General features: G+C 38.4%; 1 protein-coding gene across 2 annotated transcripts in view; it reads left to right on the top strand.

Annotated features, from left to right (window-relative positions):
* Positions 1-21,341, top strand: part of stom (stomatin) — a 29,853-nt gene extending 8,512 nt beyond the window's left edge. For both annotated transcript variants that reach the window (XM_053478538.1, XM_053478537.1), the window contains 6 exons: positions 3,814-3,923; positions 4,847-4,919; positions 16,253-16,335; positions 16,664-16,867; positions 17,164-17,298; positions 19,459-21,341. In XM_053478538.1, the coding sequence (XP_053334513.1) occupies positions 3,814-3,923; positions 4,847-4,919; positions 16,253-16,335; positions 16,664-16,867; positions 17,164-17,298; positions 19,459-19,647 (794 nt within the window). In that variant the 3' untranslated portion in view covers positions 19,648-21,341. The remainder of the gene's footprint in view (positions 1-3,813; positions 3,924-4,846; positions 4,920-16,252; positions 16,336-16,663; positions 16,868-17,163; positions 17,299-19,458) is intronic.
* The last annotated feature ends 8 nt before the right edge of the window (positions 21,342-21,349 follow it).

The following is a 21,349-nucleotide window of genomic DNA, read 5'->3' as shown; positions in this document are numbered from 1 at the left end:
TCCGATCCTCCAGCACTGCTCGCCTCATCCCACCATCTCTCAGGGATCGAGGGCGGCATTCATCCAGGCTCTTTTCTGTTCTGGCACCTAGATGGTGGAATGAACTTCCTCTAGATGTCCGTACATCAGAGACTTTGACTATCTTTAAACGACGACTCAAGACGCATCTGTTTCTCCAGTACTTGGACTAACCCCCCTCCCCCCGAAAAAAAAAAAAAAAAAACTCAGTTGTGTTGGACTAATGGTACTTAGTTATTAACCTAGTTAACCCAGTGTAAGTATGTATCCAATGTTGTAAACATTAAAGCACTTTTTGTAAGTCGCTCTGGATAAGAGCGTCTGCCAAATGCCTAAATGTAAATGTAAATGTACACTTTGCCGCACAAGACACAGCTCATGTAAAGGTTATGGTAAAAGTTGATGAAGCTGAAACAGTTAATACCTTGCCTGCTACAGTGAGTTATGAAACAAGTGCCTGTACTGGGGCTGGAGACAGTTGAATTTTTCGCCATAGTACATAGTCCAAGAAAAGTGACAAGACAGTGGAGGTGTATGTATGAAACAACTGAACAACTAAAACAAACCACTATTCCGCAAATGGAATTGTATGAGGCAGTAGTTGCTGTGAACACTGACAAAATGTTGAAAGGTCAACTGGAAATGGAGTTGCAGGACTCTATTTTTTTGGACTGACAGTTTAACTGTTTTAAGATATATTGACAATGAGATCCATGGGCTCTCCTTTCTCAAAGAACCAGAGTGTAGATGGCCTGAGAACATTCATGACCTGTCGATAAAGGAGGACAATAACGAGATCAAACATTCAGCTTCAGTGAATCCCGTGAGTACTAAAGAGAGCACAGATGCTGTGAGCAAGCTAATCAACTATCACTCTGACTGGTACAAGTTGAAAAGATCCGTTGCCTGGACTCTTCATTTCAAGGACATGCTCATTCAAAACCAAAAATCCAAAGAAGAAATTTCCAAGTTGCAAAGGGGTGACGCATCTGTAAAAAGGAACAGTTGCCTTTCCAAACTAGACCCAGTACTGCAGGATGGAGTGCTGAGAGTTGGAGGATGTCTTGGTAAGTCTGCAATGCCCGAGCACGTAAAACACCCAGTCATTATACCTAAAGATTCACATATCACAACTTTAATCTTAAGAGACTTTCATGAAAATGTTGGACATTGTGGAAGGAATTATATGCTCTCAAAATTGCGGCAAAAATACTGGATTACGACTGCTAACTCCCTTGTGGGAAAGTTTCTTTCAAATTGTGTGACATGTAGAAAGATCAGAGCAAAGACTGATGAACAAAAAAATTTCATAACTGCCACGTGACAGAATAACACCAGATCACCCACCATTCACTAACATAGGAGTAGACTATTTTGGACCTTTTGATGTCAAACGAGATAGAAGTAATGTTAAAAGATATGGCGTATTGTTTACTTGTCTAACAACAAGAGCTGTGCACATTGAAGTTGTGCAGTTACTGGACACAGACTCCTGTCTGAATGCCATTCGACGCTTTGTGTGGAGGAGAGACCAGGTGTCAATCATGAAAAGTGACAATGGAACAAACTTTATAGGTGCTGAGATGTTGAATAAGTGAGTGTGGAATAAGTCAAAAATTAAACTAGTTTTCATGCAAAAAGTGATACAGTGGATTCAATCCACCTTCTGGGTCTCATTTTGGTGGAATAACAGTCATAACAGATAAGATCAGTCAGAAAGATCCTGAGATCTGTACTGAAAGAACAAACACTAAACGATGAGAGCTTGCATACATTTCTGTGTGAAGTGGAAGCAGTTATGAATGACCGTCCCCCTACCACTGCTACAGATGATCCCACAGATCTGGAACCCCTGACACCCAACCACCTGCTGCTGATGAAAAAACAGTCAAACTTGCCCCTTGGACTTTTTAAAAAGGAGCATATTTATGCATGTCGCAAGTGAAAGCAAGTTCAGTACCTTGCTGACCTGTTTTAGAAGCGATGGGTGTGTGAATATTTGCCCCTGCTTCAGGAGCGTCAAAAATGGTCTCAAAAATGGACCTGTCGATTGGAGATGTAGTTCTAATAATTGATGAGTCTTCTCCAAGAAACTCATGGGTCGTCGGACGAATCACTAAAGTGTTCCCTGATAAAAAAAGGACTTGTGACCAACTAAGACCAACACTCTGGAAAGACCCATTGATAAGTTGTGCCTCATACAGTATGTGAAATGGACTGTTAACTATTTCATAACATGTGACATTTTCTTTTGTACGCAAAGCTATGAATTAACCTTAAGAAACCTTAAGATAAATAGTATGCATTTAGAAGGTTTAAAGTGAAAATTAACCTAAATGGTAAAACTACATGGCTCTATCCAAAAAATAAATAAAATGTAATTGCCAGTCTCCCTGCCTGTCAATTAGGGGCTGGAAATGTAAGAGCCAGATTTCACTTTTTAAATTAGTTGTTGTGTTTATTTCCATTTCATTAGTCAAGCATTAAGTTTATTAGCTAAGCATTTAGTATGATAATCGTACGTTGTTTTGTGACGTCATTCCATCTGTGACATCATTCCATAGTTGCATGGCTATTGCGCACGGTAGAAATTTAGGATACAGAAGTTGTGGAGAACACAAGCTTTTGACCGTAATCTAAGTTCGTTATCTAGAAGATACAGCAAATAGGTTGTTGTAACAGTAATTTAGGACCATAAGTTACAAGATTAAAAGTTGTTATAACCACAGTGAAGATGTGCAAGAAATAGATAAGAACTGTTGAACTTTGATGTTGAAAATAAAACAAGAGATTACGAATTCAACGGACGTTTGAGTCGTGAGTAACCAAGTGTAACAAGAAAACTTGTGAATAACATGCCCGTACACAAATGTTGGAATAAATAAGTGGTGCTGCCACTGCCGGTTGCAACTGACTTTCTGCATATTTTGCATTTGACAAAAGTTTGTTCGACGTCTGACCTCTCAAATCTGAACCATTTCTAAACATCAGAGGAAACGTTACTGCCTTTCTTTGGCACAAGGTCATCCTGACGTGAAGAGCCGTCCATCTCTATGATATTTCTGTAGCCTATTACGTTCCTTCATAGAGTGCTCTACTCTCACAAGTGAGCGGTTAATTAGTGTGGTCGGAGAATATTGACTCTTAATTATTCTCCTTTTGGTGCAATTACAATGTATCTAATATTTTTATTTTTTAAAAATCACAATACCTTGATAAAAAAAAATTTTTAGCGTTCTAAAACGTCAATTCGAATTAATCGAAAAAAATCTAAAGAATCGCCCAGCCCTACTTTGTTTATTTCTGACGATTTTGATTAGACGCCACTGTGAACGGAAAACTAGCATCTGGAAATAAAACCCAGAGTTAACTTTTGTTGTGGTGACATTTTTCACCAGAAAAAACACGCTCCCTGTTTACTCTGTCAAGAGAAAAGTGTTCAAGTTGTGCCACCAGGGTCATCACCAGGAGCAAATAGTGCAGATAATGTTGTTAAAATTGTTTGCACTGTTTTGCAGTTAAATGCGTAATGAAAGAAAACAAATTTCAAACCGTTCCAAAAAATTTACCAAACCGTGACTATTTGAGTACCGTTGCACGCCTACATAGTACTGTTTGTTTTTTACTCCTTTACATTTTAGATTTCAATAAACCTGCTTCATCAGAATAAATATTAAAATAAGCTAATTCATTACTACTTGAATCTGGTACAATTGTGAAAAATTAATTCTCTTAATCGTCATGAGTGATTTAAGAATTTCTTTTTTTATAAACCCCCTTTTTTCCCCCTCGTAGTCATTGACAGTACAGACAGTGACATTGGCTTCTGCGGCTGGTTCCTGGTGCTGTTCTCGATCCTCCTGACCATCCTCACTCTTCCCGTCTCCATATGGATGTGCATTAAGGTAAGTGATGGTTGGTGGTTTACGGTTAGTACAATTGATAGCACGGCTGACCTTACAAGATTACACGGGGGTTGTGTTTCCTTGCATGATGGTCGACTGGGAGCGGCACAGGATTGCCTGGCATGCATTAATGTAATGTGAAGTTACTTCAGCAGTGCTCATTGTCATAAAGTCTACAATTTCTTTCCATTAAGCACTGTCGTGGTTTGTTTAATGGGTAACAGGCTCCGACCCAACAATTACAGAGCATTTGATATTCATTGTGCCAACAAGTTTCTGATTTTTGAAGATGGCATTCTCACGACTCTTGAGCACCAACACAACGAGCTTTTAGAGGCTTTAAAGGTCTTTAAAGGTCAGTGAAGAGTTTAGTTTTTGGTGGTGAGTGAGTAAATGTAATAATTGTACATGTTTATAGGCAGACTCCAGGATTAGGGCTGGGTCTGGTTGTTTGCCATGCTAGTAAAGTTGCCTTTTCTGGGAAAAGTGTTGCTTCATAATTACTGGCAAAACATACGAGTACACCTAGCTCGGGAGATATATACATACGAGTTTGGGTGTTCAAGTCACCGGAGCCATGATGATGCAGAAACACTGGCCTCCCAGGAACTCCTTTCATGGCTAAACAAAGGAAATTGCTTGTAGTAAGATCAAAGAAGTACAGGGGATGTGACAGTAATTAGCCAAGTTCCTGTAATGGGCAAGTGGTGTCGGTGAATGATTATTTGTTCAGTTCCTGCAGACAGAGATGAGAAGTTATCCTTTGTTTTTGAATGATCAGGCCTTGAAATTACTTTTTTATGCCTTTATTCACAAGAAATTTCATTACAAGTCCCAGTTTTACTTGAACACCCATTTTCTATAAATATACATACCTGTACATATATAATCTGTTATCATTATCTTGCTGTTCATCCTTATAGATTGTAAAGGAGTATGAACGTGCGATAATCTTTCGCCTGGGCCGGATTTTGCGAGGAGGAGCCAAAGGACCAGGTAAGATTGTTAGTCCTCTGTGGAACTCGTCCTTTCTCATCAAAGTCGAAAATACAGCTGGAAATACTGAATGCTTATAAGATAAAAGGGGTTTGAAAAAAAAAGTGTGCTTAAATTTCTTAGGATAAATGAGAAATATCTCATGACAATTTAAGGATTTTAGATAGATAGATAGATAGATAGATAGATAGATAGATACATGGGATAGCGGTTTTAAAAATGTGCCAGGGTACTAGAGTTTGAAATAGTTGATAGTTTTACAATGCAAGATCTTTTTGATTTGGCTAATAGAAATCCGTTTCTTTATGGCCAGCGCTGATAGCGGTGATGCAGCGCGTGTAGCGGAATAAAATCTGAATGAGTTGGAAATAAGAGTAGATATACTGTAGTGGAGCAGCAGCAGAGGAGACAGGGGCAGACGTGACACGTATTATGTTTAAAAAAGTGCTGTTTCAAAGTGTGGGTGTTAAATTGTGTCTTTTGTGTCTTGTCTTATTTTGGAGTGGACAAAGAAACTGTAAAACTAAATATACACATTTTCTTTTGTCAAACCCTGCTTAATTTAATTTTGCAGAAATGCTAAACACCAGCACTTTATTATAATAGAGTCAGTTAGGGAGCGTCTAAAAATTGTATGACCCCGGTTAATGTGTAAGAGTTTACAAATATTAACATTGTCTACCGTGCAGGATATCTAACACCATTTCAGTGTTCGGATACAGTATGAATGCAGGGTTTATATACTTTTTATAGCAAATATTTTTCATTAAATAGATTATTGAAGATTAATAATCTACACATTTAAATAAGTGATCACACATACAGTATAAATGTATTGTGTCACATAAAACCCAGGAGTATTTTCAAAATTCAGGAGTATTCATATTTCCTGTAACAAATTGTATTATTCTCACTAGATTGAATTATGAAGTTGAATTGTATTATTCTCTCTCCATTCTTCGCATTGACAACACAAATTAATTTTGAAAATTAACTACCAATATGAAATAACATAGTCCTAGATTATGATTAATCTAATTAGTCTCATCAGAATGTTTTCTGAATGTTTTTTTGCGTTTCACACAATTAATAAACACTCTTCTATAAAAATCTTTTTAACCCCAAAGCAGTCTAGTGTCGCTTGTCCAGACAGACTGAGAGAGAGAGAGAGAGTATATTTCGCAATCAATAATAGTATCCCTGTCAAAAACAGATTTTAGCATCATGACAATTTTGTGATAATAAGTTACCAAAGTCAGTTTTTTGGCCTTGCTACTATTTATTATTAATTTTGTACAATGTAATGTTATGATTTTTATACATTTATCATAATCTTACATAGTATATTGGTACTAAAAAAGGTACTTGCAGTAATTGCGCAATTTGAAGTAATCACTATTTTGACTATTCGTTTGTCTGTATAGACTGACTACAACCCCTGGCAAAAAAGTATGGAATCACTCCTCTCAGAAGATGTTCATTCAAATATTTAATTGTGTAGAAATAAAAACAAGCACATACATGCTACAAAACTATTTTTACTCAACAATTCAAGCTTCTGGCTGTATAAAACACTTTAAAAAAAAAACAAAGAAAGATACTTATAGTCAATGATAACTTTTTTAAAGATCAAACAGAGAAAAAAATATGGAATCACACAAATCTGAGGAAAATTATATGGAATCACCAAATAAAACCACTACTAGTGCTTTGTTGCACCACCCCTGGCTTTATAACAGCTTGAATTCTCTGAGGCATGGATTTAACTAATGACAAACAGTATACGTCATCAATCTGTCTCCAGCTTTGTCTTATTGCAGTTGCCAGATCAGCTTTGAAGGTTGAAGCCTTGAAGTGGACTATTTTTTTATTTTATTTCCACCACAGATTTTCTATTGGATTAAGGTCCGGACTATTTGGGGGTGATTCCATACTTTTTGCCAGGGGTTGTAGTAAAGGTCTTTCCCTTTAAGCACAGTGCTGACAGCAGTGATGTGTATGTGTGATGTATAATACCCGCCGAATCTCATCTCTTAGAAACACTGAGTGCTCACCAACACCGGCACTTTATTATAGTAGGGACAGGAATCACCAGGACATACTTACTTAGCAAAAAACCTAGCAAATACAGGTAGTCCCCAACTTACGAACGAAATCGTAAGTCCAATTTGTTCTTAAGTCTTAAGTCTGACAAGGTGAGTCTTGTACGCCTTGACACGAATATACAATGTAAAGCGCACCAATCCACTTAACTCTTTCATCGTGTGGAAAAATCTTTTTCCGACCAGACACGATGGTTTAAAGCACAACACCTGCAGGATTATAGAGGAATAGCACCATTTTACCATTCAAATGGAAACATGTATACATTCCAAATTTATTTAAAATCTTTTTATTTTGGAACCAGTGTGGCGATACATAAATTCCCATACAAAATTGTCATGATACATAACTGAATAAATTTTTTCCCCAATATTTCATGGTAACGGAGTCAGACCTGCCCAACAGTATAAGATTCTTGAGTTTATGAGAAGCTGATATCATAGTTGGCCTTTAGTGAAACCATAAACGTCCCTGCAGTGTGCCAGTTCTAAAATAAACGAAGCCAGTCCCGGCGGCTGTTTTACACTTTGTTTGCTTAGAAACCCATTCATTAGGGTGAGTGAGACCACAGTGTTCAGCTACGTGTTTATTTACGCTTATACCACCATGCTACTGAATTGGCCTGTGTTTATTCAGCTCTGAAAGGTTTGCATGATATAACCCCCACTAATTAAATCTAATAATAAACAGATGTTTTTCTTTAACAAAGCTCTGAAGCATTTAGTATTCTAATAATTGACATGGTCAAGCTCTCAGTAAGGGGATGTTTAACATTAAATTAAAGGACGCTGCATTTTTTTTTGGTTGTTTTTTTTATTTAAAAAGAGAGAAAACAAAGGAGAGGAAACAGCAATTACGTGTATAGTGTGCTCTAACATATCTGGAACCACAGTGTAGAAGTTAATTAAGTACCAAAGATATGACAGTCGTGCTGATATTCAGTACAACAGCAGGACCATGAGCGCGATGTTGCTTATATACAACACTTAAACAAATTTGAATGTGGTTATTCAACCAGTTATTTTGCCCCACCAACAGATTTCGTTTTGCAACTGGCGGAAATAAGTAACCACGACTGGCGGAGCTGGCGACTGACAGTGTAATTAACATGAGTGGGAGTAGTTTTAAATTCTCACCCATGCTATGTAGTCAGAAGGTGAGGAGAATAGACCATGGAGGTGGTGGACAGTCCTAAGAAACTTATCCAGCTTTAGAATATCAGCAAACGTCCAAGTTCCCGGTTTAAAGCCCTATAAGTGTTACATGGAAAGCTAGTCCATTATCGTATGTAGAATGTACAATACCTTGTTCCACACACTAAGTGGTGCATGTGATCAGGAATTAAAGAGTGATTTTGTTACCTAGCATTGTTGTGGGCTCTCCTCTCAGTACTGCAGACCGTCCATGGCCTATTTTCACTCAAAGCCTGTAAAACCCATAGTATGGGTGAGAAATCTAAAATTAACAATTGTTAGATTAACTGGGATGCCAAGCGATACTTGTACTAAAACATCCCAATGCTGTTACTCAGTCAGAACTAACTGTAATCAATCACAAATCATCATCAACTTCAGGATGTGAAGTGGAATTTCCATTTCATTGTTTTCTACAACAGGTCACTTTGCCCCTTGCAGTGCAATGCTGGTTTACCACAAAGGCTGCGTGGTACACACTAAGACCTGGTACAAAGAATAAACAGTGTGACTGTTTTTCCGTTCCTGTTGGCCTACATCCAGCATTCGTCCTGCAGGGGCAGCTCTGAAATGCCAGCTAAGATCAAATCTGATAAAAAAGAACAAAAGAACCCTATAGTCACGCTTGCTGCGTAAACATAAAACTGCGCACAAAAACTCTGGAACGAACCTTGAGCAAACATTTTTTTTTTTTTTAAGTTGAAAAGCGACCTTTAGAGTGAAAACTTTATTTTGCTCATGCCCCAGTGATGACAGCGTTGTTTATTGCATAAACAAATCTGTCATACTTTTAAAAAGCCAAAAGACATTGGTAACCTTTTTAGGAAGGTACTCCATAATGATGATATAGAATCTGCCAATTCAGGATGTGTTCTATTACATTAGCTCCGGTCCTGCTTGTTCTTCTGGAGCATCTAATCCACTTAATGCACCAGACAGTGTAATTCATGGTCATTTTGATGAGCTTTGGCTCTGTTGTCATGGAGACATGATGTAGGATGAGGAGCAGACCATACAAGCCTTTACGAAGTGCCATGATCAGGTCAAGAGTGTGAGAGAGAGTAAGCTTAAAGTGTCTTGCATACAGTAATAACCTGTCTCATCTTGGAAATATAGCGGTACCTCAGAATATGAATTTAATCCATTCCGGAGGTGAGTTCTTAGAGTGAAATTTTGTACATCGAAATGCAATTTCCCACAGGAAATAATGCAGTAATTGGTTCCAGACCCGAAAATATTACCGATATTATCAATGTCCAACAATATAATCATATTTTTGCATATAAAAACAATTAAAACATTTAGAAAAGACATATTTAGACATAGATAATTAAGTAAAATATGAAATAGACATTAAACCTCACTTAACCCTTAGGGGTCGACGGCATCATCTTCGATGCCAATCACTTTTTGTCTCTTTGCAAGTGTTTTTGTAAATTAAACCATATTGTAGCAACCCGGAAAAAAAACATGCACACAAACGGTAGACGGTTTTCTTTCCAAAAATGGTATTGCCAAATAAATGTAATACACGCAAGTGAATCGCTCTCATTCAGAAATGAGATCGCATGTATGTATAAATCAAGATCATGATTTTTTTCCCCCGATTAATCATGCAGCTCAAGCGCACACACACTAACAGAATCTCTGTATTCTGACAGAGGGAGATTCTGGATCTTTAACAAGGAACCTTTCTAATGACACTGCTTTTGCTTTACACACGTGCGCACACACACGTGGTCACAATGTGTGCACTGAGCACACACACTGAGACTGAGCATGAGAGACTATTACCCATAATCCCGCAGCGCGCTTCAGAAGAACTATTGGCTCAGATGTGATCACATGAGCGCTCGGCAGACAAAGAGCATGATATTAAGTTAAAATTTATTTTAAAATTTTGCTCGTCTTGCAAGATGCTTGCAGACCGACTTACTTGCAATCCAAGGTTGCACTGTATTCCCGATCAATAAACTCTGTGTAAACACTCCTTTCCAGCAGTCTTTACTACAGTATCATCCAGTGGCCCCTCAGGTGGAGGACTGGTTTGCATTTTGTAAAACATCTGACCAATCATAGTTAAGACTGCATTCTAGTAACTAATTATAACACTGGAGGCGGGATTTGTTAGAAAATATGAGAAACCTGACAACTGTGAAGTTGTAGAGAAATACTACTACTACTATTAATGGAAAGTTTGGATCATTTTAGTGACTCGGTTCTTTGAATCTCGTTTATCAAAATGAACAAATCTTTTTTTTGAGTTATTTAGTTCATTTCGTTCTTTTGTTCAGAAATGAAATAAAATGTTACATTTCCAATAAACAGAATGAGCAGCTTCTGGTCCAAGTCAGTCGTTCTTTTAAATCTATTGCACTGCATAGCGTCTATGGGGGTCATGTGACAAAAGAACAAACGATTTGCGGACTAAACGACTCAAAGGTAACTACTCATTTCTGTTTCCTGTACATAACCCACAGAGGTGTTGTGATGCTTTGCGCTTGAGAACCCAGGAGAAAATGAACAAATCACCCTCCGAAACTACTCGATGTTCTGAGTCACGTTAAAGACTCGGTTAAAAAGAACAAATCATTCATGAACATCCCATCACTAAACTACTACAACTTTTTTTTCTTGGTATATTTATGACAAATTAAACACTTTTCACAAAAAAGTTGCATTCTGATTGAAGTCACTTAATATATATCACAATGTTCAGTGCATGTAAAGTAGCCACTGTTCTTGACACAATTTGTAAGCCGTCCTTGATTTTTATCTCATACGACGAGTTCTTCAAGTTTCTTCTGAAAATCTGGAAAAGTTCCAGGAAGTTTTAAGGACTTCGCACTTTTCTGTTTCTCTTTAATTTGAAAAGCTGTTTTTTGACTCGAGAAAGCAAAAAGAGACGATTAGTGAGAGATAAACTGTTTATATCCAAGGACTTGCTGTAACTTTTCAATTCAATTCAATTTTATTCATATAGCGCTTTTAACAATGGTCATTGTCTCAAAGCAGCTTCACAAAAATGAAAGAAATTTAATTTCAATAAAAAAATGTAAAAAAAAAAAAAAATTTATTAATAATAATAATAATAAATAAATAATAATAATAAATAAAATAAATAAATTGTGTGTGTGTATGTGAGAGAAAAATGTGTCTAGGTAATAATGAGATGAATGAATGATGAATGAAATGGCTCTGATGAGCAAGCCAAGGGTGACGGCGACAGTGGCAAGGAAAAACTCCCTGAGATGGCAATAGGAAGAAACCTTGAGAGGAACCAGACTCAACAGGGAACCCATCCTCATTTGGGTGATAACAGTTAGAGATGATATACCATCATGTGTGTTATGCAGCTGAAAGTTCAATATAACAGAAATTCTTTAAATTAACATAAAGTCCAGTTCAGCACAGGGAGTCAGTAGGTGCAGAGGGCAGATGGGGTCTGGATCACTGGAAGTACAGGAGCTGAATGTGTAGCTCCAACCATCATAAAGCAGAATCCAGCTGGAGCTGGTCCTTCTCTGGATGCCTCAAGAACCTCGCAGGGTTGGCCTTTGTCCACCACGAGCGTGGTGGATTGTAGCGTATCAGAAGACTGGCTAAATATGTGGGAGCTAAACCATTTAAAGCCTTGTATGTAAGTAATACTATTTTGTAATTACTAGCCAGTGCGTGATGATAATGTAGGTGTTATATGATCATATTTTCTGGATCTGGTAAGTACCCTGGCAGCTGCATTTTGGACTAACTGAAGCTTGTTTATTGAGGATGCAGGACAACCACCTAGTAATGCATTACAATAGTCCAGTCTGAAGGTCATAAATGCATGAACTAGCGTTTCTGCATCAGATACGGATAAGATGCTCCTAAGTTTGGCGATATTTCTAAGATGAAAAAAGGCTGTTTTTGTAATATTGGAAATATGATCTTCAAAGGACAAGTTACTGTCTAATATTACGCCCAGGTCTTTTACTGTCGAGCTGGTAGTAACAGTACATCCTTCTAAACGCAGGCTAAATTGTGAAAGTTGTTGTGTGTTGGTTTTTGGGCCGATTAGTAATATCTCTGTCTTGTAAAAGAAAGTTATTGGTCATCCAATCTTTTATGTCCTGGACACACTCGTTAATCTAGACAACTTAGGTATTTCGTCTGGTTTTGTTGAGATATATAATTGGGTATTATCAGCATAACAATGGAAATGATGTTACCCAAGGGAAGCATGTATATTGAGAACAGCAGAGGTCCTAAAACTGACCTTTGTGGGACCCCATATTTCACTGGCATTACACCAGACGGTTTTTCCATTTGGATCTACAAAATGGTATCGATCAGACAGGTATGATCTAAACTAAATCAAAATTTTAATGCCTGTCCCTGAATACCTTGTAAGCGATCTATGAGAATATTATGATCTATAGTGTTGAATGCAGAACTAAGATCAAGTAAGACTAGTATTGAGATGCAGCCTTGGTTCGAAGCTAAAAACAAGTCATTTGCAATCTTAACTAGTGCAGTTTCTGTACCATGATGGGGCCTGAAACCTGACTGAAATTCTTCAAGGATGTTGTTTTACTGCAAGATTGTGCATATTTGAGCTGATACTACTTTTTCTAATATTTTTTATATAAAGGGAAGGTTTGAAATCGGTCTGTAATTTATTTCATTCGCTTCCAAATTAGATTTTTTAAGGAGCGGCTTAATAACTGTGACCTAGATATAATGAGGAATTAATAATGTTTAGAAGTGTCTCTTTAACCGTATTCATCACTTCTTTTAAAAATCTGTTTGGGATTGGGTCTAACAGGCACGTTGTTGATTTAGCCGAGGTGATAAGTTTATACAGTTCTTACTGTCCTATACCTGTAAAGCACTGAAAAACTAAATGTGAAGCTTTAGGCTGAACTGGATCGTGAGATGCTATTAGAGGTTGAACCTTCGTTATTTTCTTCCTGATACTATCGATTTTCTCATTAACGAAGTCCATAAAGTCTTTACTTCTAAACTATGATGGGATACTCTCTGCGGGCATCTTAGGTTTTGTTAGGCGAGCCACTGTACTGAATAAGAACCTGGGATTGTTTTGGTTTCTTGTGGGAGTAGCAGTAACTCGGGCCATACTTCTGCAGTATACCAGCACACCTGGTTGTGTTTTATTCTTTATTTGTTGTGTGAATTGGTAGCAGCTGTTTATACACCGTACAGGTTTGCACTGTAGGTTTGTTGACTGAACCAGCTTTACGGAGCTTTGTGTCCAGTCAGGCTAGTGGTGTATTTCTAAACTCTAACCCTGTCGTAACTTATCTCTTTCCTTATTTGGCTTCCCGTTGGTCAGCATTCCAGAATTCGACCTTCTGGGGTGTAAGGTATTTCCCAACAGGCGTTAGAGCACTGAGTGAAGTAACTAACATTAGAACTAGTCTGCTTCACTGTTACTGACCTGCTGATGAAAATGAGGAATTTTCCACTAGAGCCTTAAGCACTTTGTCAACGGAGTAACAGAACCCAACCCCCTCCCTGGCTCACTTCCTAGTAGCCCTCCGAAAAGTTTCAACAATGCATGCTTCCAAGTTTTGCTTGGAAGTTTCACTTTGCATTTCCACATTGCCACGCTTTTTATATAAGGAGCTTATTAACAGGAAACACATTTAATTAAGGCATAAAGGATCTGTGCAAGTTTTTGTTCAGACTGCTTCACGTCTGAAACCCTGGCCTCCCAGTAACTCCTTCGATGGCCCACAAATGGAAATGGCTTGGAGTAAGGTCAGGACTGTGCGGGGGATGGGGAGGGAACTCCCAGCCGAGTTCCTGTAATGTGCTGAATGTGGTGTTGGTGAATAAATGTGTGTATCGGTTGTTCACAGGAACGACTGCAGTGGGGTCCGAGATACCTCATGCAGAATCGTCAATCGTGGACGTACGGCCTTCTTTAAAACCTTTGTACCTTTCAGATGAGATTTTTATCACTGTACTGTGCTTCTGTAAGTGTAATTTTTTTAACGCTTTCATTAATGAGAGATTTCATCACAAGTCCTAGTTTGACACTCCTTGTAACAGAACACGGTTAACACAAAGTTAACCAATAGTTGTTTTGCAAAATGTATTTAAAGCAATATTTATGAATTATTTAATCAATTGGCCGTCCAAAGAAATTATAATACAGGGCTTAATTTACGCCAATGTGTTGCTTCCGTTGCATCACTTTGCCCAGATGGCTTGTGCCAAAAGGTTCAAGAGTTTTAACTTCGCAAGCTCCATGGCATTATGCAATGAGCGGGGTGGTGCCGGGAGTCACCGTGTGCTACAGGACCTAAAGAACCTAAAGACAAAGAACTAAAGTGCATGCCAGATTGGAGAGAGGTTTCAGAAGCGGTTGCTGAATCTAGTGATCGTTTTTCTGGTTGTGGAGATGCAAATCTGGCATGCAAAGTGATATGGCAGATCAAAGCCATTAGGGTTTTTTTGCAGTCGTTCAATTTCATGGCAAGTCTTTTATGTAAATTAAGGATGCAAGGTGACGGGATAATAGAGGGATGCTTTATTAAAGAATGCATAACTGCAATCACTATATGAAACTTCAATAAGACCACTATAGAGTATGAAAAGATAAATCTTATATTTAAACCATGTCTTTACTTCCCCATGTAGAATAAGAGATTTATACTTGTGGTGGCATTCAAACGTGTGACTGTTGAACTGTTTATCTTGCTGTGTTGAACGCACCAGCAAACGTTTCTTTAACACTTTCTAAAATAGCCCACCCGCTAGTGCTTTATAAAAGGACGAATGAACAGTAAAAGGAAATAAAACAGTGAATTGCCCCTTTAACTACATTTTACAACAGCAGGTTGTATCACTCACACTGAGGAATGGTGGAAGTTGCGCATAACTTATAATAGGTTTTCTGTAAGGAGATGTTTGTTTAGCATTTTGGAAGAAATTTCCAGTTTCGGTGCTTGAATGAGTCCAGATGGAAGCTTTGTGGGAAGTTTTCTGACACATGAAAGTCTTCAGCGGTTCGTGCATTGCAGTTCCTTGGCTTACGAGAAAACAGTTGTTTACATCTGGAAATTCCACAATGCTTAATCTCTGGTTATTTCAGTCTGATACCGAAATATGACTCTGATCCACACAGGAGGATTCCCAGTGTTAAATTAACACAGATCGTGGAGGGTTACCCCCTGCAGTGTATATACAGTGGGCGTTCAAGTCAAACCAGGACTTCTAATTGTGCAGAGTAACAGCACAGTAATGAGAGTTTACGCCATTTATTTCTCCATAATTACTAATGCACTTATTCCAGGATTTCACTAGTGCTTGGACACTATCAAGGTAGAAAGTTTTCTCAGTACGTTAGAGCCATGATCAGGTCGAAGGCTTCACGTCTGAAATGCTGGCCTCCCAGGAACTCCTTTAATGGCCCAAACATGTGGTCAGGATTGTACAGGGGTGTAGCAATAACTCCCAGCCGAGTTTCTGTAATGTGCAAGGTGAACGATTGTGTGTACAGTTCTCACATGCAGATTGAACTTTTCAAGAATCAGGCTTTCAACAGGCCAAACGGCTCTGAGCCACCTCGACCGGAATCGTCATTCACAGTTTTTAAACGTTTGCACCGTTCAGATGTTTTACAGCGGCTGAGAGTCTCATCACCGTCAGTGCTTAACGCATCTGTAAATGTCAATGTACATTTTTAACTTCAAAAGACAAGTCCCGGTTTGACTTAAACGTCCCTCGTAAACGTGTAACTGGACACAAATCTAATCTAAAATTGTAAAATCAACACTAGGGAGTGTTTAGGTGTGATCTGACTTTCGGATTGAGTCACGGTTTTCTGCTGATGTCATTTACCACATCAAACACTAGTCACTTCCAAGAAGTGCTTAGTGTGGGCCAAGTGAGATTACAGTCCATGGTAGAATTAACAGGAAACACTTGAACATAATGTTGAGTTTGTTTTAACAGATGCTGCTGCTGTATATTAAGACGACTAACTGGAATGTTTTTGTCTTTGTGTCTCCTGTCATTATCCCGCAGGTCTTTTTTTTATACTGCCGTGTACAGACAGCTTCATTAACGTGGACATGCGCACCATTACTTTCGACATCCCCCCTCAGGAGGTGAGATTTATCTATATATATCTATATATATATATATATATACCACGTGATCGGCTGATTACCAGATTAGATAACTGCATGAAACTGAAAGTGTAGTATACACACACATACACGTATTAGGAGCTAACCAGTTCCACTGCATTACATTTCCAATAGCTATTAATAAGTTTAAGGCACAAATGATAGGTTTGTTGTTAATAAATGAGAAATCAGAATTATCTGCAACTACCATCCTGTGATTGATTTCGATGCCTAATTATTACTGATCCTGTGTCAGTTTAATGTAATAACTATCTTTGTTATAACTCATGTGCGTTTCTGTCCAAAGGTGCTCACTAAAGACTCTGTGACCGTGAGCGTGGACGGCGTGGTGTATTACCGCGTACAGAATGCCACCCTGGCTGTGGCCAACATCACCAACGCAGACGCTGCCACACGCCTCCTGGCACAGACCACTCTCAGGAACGTCCTGGGCACCAAGAACCTCGCCGAGATCCTGTCTGATCGTGAAGAGATCGCCCACAGTATGCAGGTGAGATACACACACACAAACACACACACACACACACACACCAATGTAGCAGGTGAGTTTTTAAATCCACGATTAGTCGAAGTCCGCAATTTCGACAGTGCTGCTTGTTAAGTAAAAAAAAAATCTATTTATATCATATAAAGCAGCTTATTAAAGCATTATTATTTTTATTATAAGTAGTAGTAGTATTACTATTAATTTTTTATTATTACTGTTATTATGATTGTTTTTTAAAAAATGTCAGTCCAAGTGTTCATTACTTTTGAAATAAAACGTTCTGTCTGTCTCTGTTTCAGTCCAGTCTGGATGATGCGACTGACGACTGGGGCATTAAGGTGGAACGGGTGGAGATTAAAGACGTTAAACTGCCCCTACAGCTCCAGAGAGCTATGGCTGCCGAGGCCGAGGCTGCACGGGAGGCCAGAGCTAAAGTGAGACACTACCACAAACACACACAAGCACACACACACACACACACACACACACACACACAAGCACACACATCATACACTTCTGTCAGCAGCCACAGATCTTTAAAATCATTCCCAAACACGAGCATCACGCTGCAGCTTTATTACAAATGTCTTTGTTTTTCATCAAGTTTTTAAAGTAAAGAGTACAGGATGTGGAATCTCCCATCCTCAGCGCACGTTCCAGTGGTATATTTAGAACACACTTGACTTTATCATTCCCCCATTTGTCATCCTGCTGCTCGGAGAATGACCCTTTCCCATAGGCGTGGAAAAAAAAAGCTGTTTACAATCCGAGCGCAGAAGAATCCACGCTTACATAAATAAACCATGAGAAAAGGACTCGTCGAAGGGGAGGACCGTCAGACCGGGAGGGGGAATGAGTAGGGACTAAAACATGTGTCCCGTGCCTCCTCGTATCCCAGAGCGAATCACGGTTTATATTAGCAGTTAGTGTTGCGGAACGTCCATGCATCAAATACTTAAAGTTATGAATTTATTATTTTTTTGTTTAGCTATAGGGCTGGACGATATGGCAAAAATTTATATCACGATATATTTCTTCATTTTGATCGATACGATATAATTCCGATATCGATATGGACAATATTAAAAAGCCTCAGGAAAAAACTGCCGAGGAGACACACAATGGATGTCTGCAAACTGAATTTGCAAAGTCTATAATACCTCCAGGCTCCTCCTATTAAAATTATATGATTTTTTTGTTAAATTAAAACAGTACAAAAAAAAGGTTCACTTTTTATTTGTATTTAACCTTTACAAACAAGAAATGTGAAATAAACTATCAAATAAATAAAACTCTCAGACTCAGCTTATTAGTAGAATTAGCAGAAGCGCGCACACACACACACACACACACACACACACACACCCCTTTACAGCCCCCACCCTCCCCCAACTCCTCTCGGCTTCGCACACACAGACACACACACTCTTTGCCTTAAACACAAACTCGCTCTGCGCGAACCACGAGAGAAGAGCAAAAATGGATCTTTACCCTCTATGAGACTTGCTTTTGCTTTATACGCGCACTGTACAAACACGCTAACAAACACAAAATTAAATATGTTTCACACACACACGTGGTCACAGTGTTATAGTAAACAGAACACGCGTGCAGGAATGGTTAATAAACCAGTAAGAGACGAGCACTAAGACCCAGCAGGGGAGACGATTACCCACAATTCTGCAGCGCAAGAGGAAGAAAAATCGTGTCACCGTTATTGAAAAAAATTCTATCGCGATATATATTGATATTGAATTATTGTCCAGCTCTAATTAGCTATAAACATAATTCCAGGTTGTTTTTTTTGTCTATCAAAATCGTCAGCTAGCCAAAAACATATACACACTGTCATATAACTGGGAATGATCTTTTTATGACTTTTTACATAATTCAGATGGGATGAAAATGAATGTGTGAACAGCTCAGAGTGACATTTTACCTCCTCAAACGTCCCCAAAGTTGTAAAAACTCGACTTGACTCTCAGCGAGTGTCTACGAGCAGGTGGGGACATGCTGCTTCTATGGCGGGTAGGCGGGGCTTCTAACGCACACGATTTTTAGAACGGTCTAAATGTGTTTAATGAGTGGGTTTGAGACACATTTGCTTATGAGGTTTGGAGAAAAAGGCAGATTTGAGGCTTTTAATGCGTTGCGCCATAAAATGTGCCACTAAGAAGCTGCTGCTGAGGCTGATGTATATCAACCGATTCATCTCTATTATAGATTATTTAATGTAAAAAAAAAAAAATAATTGGGAGATTTTTTTTGACAGGTTGGGATCTACTGCCATTAGGATCCCGGGGGGGGGCTGAGACAGTCTCACGTGATTTTTTTTTTTTTTTTTTTTTTCAGATACACATTTAGAGCTCATTGCATGTCATGGGCTCAACTCAACAGGAAGTCAGTTATTTTGGGTCATTTGCAAAACGCACCCAAAGGATTTTGATATGTTCTTTGCAACTATATTTTATTATCAGTCTCCATTTATGGTATACAAGTCCCTATGAGTGAGGTGCTACTATGAAAAAGCTGATGTATTAGAACAAGTGCAGACATAATTAAAAATGACTTCATTCTCGCTCTCTCTCTCGCAGGTGATCGCCGCTGAAGGAGAGATGAACGCGTCCCGAGCGCTGAAGGAAGCCTCTCTGGTGATCGCCGAGTCTCCGTCTGCGCTGCAGCTGCGCTACTTGCAGACCCTCAACACCATCGCTGCTGAGAAAAACTCCACCATCATCTTCCCCCTGCCAATCGACATGTTGCAGTCCTTCCTGAAGCGCTGAGCTGACGTCTACGTCCTACACACACACACACACACACATACATATAGAAACACACAGTTATACACTGAAGATGTAATGCAGGCAAATACAGATCAGCAGCACCTAAGGATCCAACATACACATACACACATACACACACACATACACACACACACATTCTCTCGCTGTTGCAGTGATATTATCATCACTTGAAGTCAGGGGTGATCTGACAGCAACATCACTGATGATAGTTGATAATTCTGTTAGGGCTGGGCCATGTGACGCAAATATCACATCCTATATACTATAATTTATAAAGATAATGTTATTATTAAACTGCCAGAAAAAGAGTCTTATTGCATTTCAAAATAAATGTTTAAAACAATTAGTGTAGGATTGTTTTTATTTAGTCTACCTTAAAATGAATTCAAATAAAGAAATAAAATAAAACACCTACAGTATATAAATTTAAAATCCATTAGAAGTATGTGCAGTAGGTTACTGGGTTCAGTAGGTCGAAGGTTCGAACTCTGCTGTGCTCTCACCCCAGCTTCCTAACTGGGTTATGCAAAAATGTTTTCCTTTTTTTTTTTTTTTGGAATTACAGTGAAAATTTCTATTTTCTTTTTTTTTTTTTTTACTTAATATGGATATCGTATTATGTAGCCCAGCTCTAACGTCTCTGTGCCTATTACTTTGTCTGACAGAGCCGCTACATAACAACCAAATCTATCCTTATAAAGCCTTAACCATAAATGTTCATGTTTAAATGTGTAGCGTTTACTCATATGCTGTTCTTTTCTTTTTAAAAGAGTTTCTAATATCGTTTAGTATTTTATTAAATATTTTTTGAACATAAATAAGTCTAAATCAAAATATATCGCAGTCATCTTTGGTTATAAGTTTTTCGAGCCTTTTCAAGCGTGTTACGTTTAACAAATAGTGAACATTCATGCGTTTCTCATATCCTCAGTCAATCGCAGGGACAATGGCAATGCGCCAGTACGCAGAAGAGGGCCGACAGCAGGGTCCTCTGAGAGCGTTATATACGCACGTACAAAGCTTTAGTGTTACATTAATACAGTAGCTTTATAATACAGACTGCTGACTTCATGTGGTTTGCAAGAAGCACGTCATGGCCTTTAAAGCTAGGGGAGAGCTGGGTAATGCGCGGGCAGGGGGGGGGGATTGGGGGGGTCACCAATTGGTGGATTGAGTAGAGGGAAAAAAAAGAACAAAATGAATTTAACACCACATTGTTTTACCTGTTTTTTTCCCCATATATTAATTCATGTATAAAATGTATCTCTCTGTAATGCTTGACTTTTTTTTTATATATTGTTTTGCTTTGAATTACTTACCTGGAGCTTTTGACATTTGCTTAGACTTTCTTATCTTTTTGTGTTTTGTCTTGTGGATCAGGAAGAAATGTGGTTCAGCAGTTGAAATCTTCCATCTTGCATAAAATGTTATTTCAATTTTGTATTCCACCTCTGGAGAATACCAGTAATGTGCCATAAATATTGTCTAATATCAGTACGTCTCCATTTACATTACAGCTACTGATTGATACCATTTCTACCCTGGTATTGTATTGTACTTGTCTTCTTTATATTAATTGCATGTACATGAAAATATATCAGAATCATTTACCATGGATTATGCGTTTGTTCATTCTAATCCGAATGCATTAAACACATCAGGCAACTTTGAAACAGTCCAC

This window comes from Clarias gariepinus, chromosome 19, assembly GCF_024256425.1.
Source record: "Clarias gariepinus isolate MV-2021 ecotype Netherlands chromosome 19, CGAR_prim_01v2, whole genome shotgun sequence".
Classification (NCBI taxonomy): Eukaryota; Metazoa; Chordata; class Actinopteri; order Siluriformes; family Clariidae; genus Clarias; species Clarias gariepinus.
This window is presented reverse-complemented; position numbering and strand designations above follow the sequence as displayed.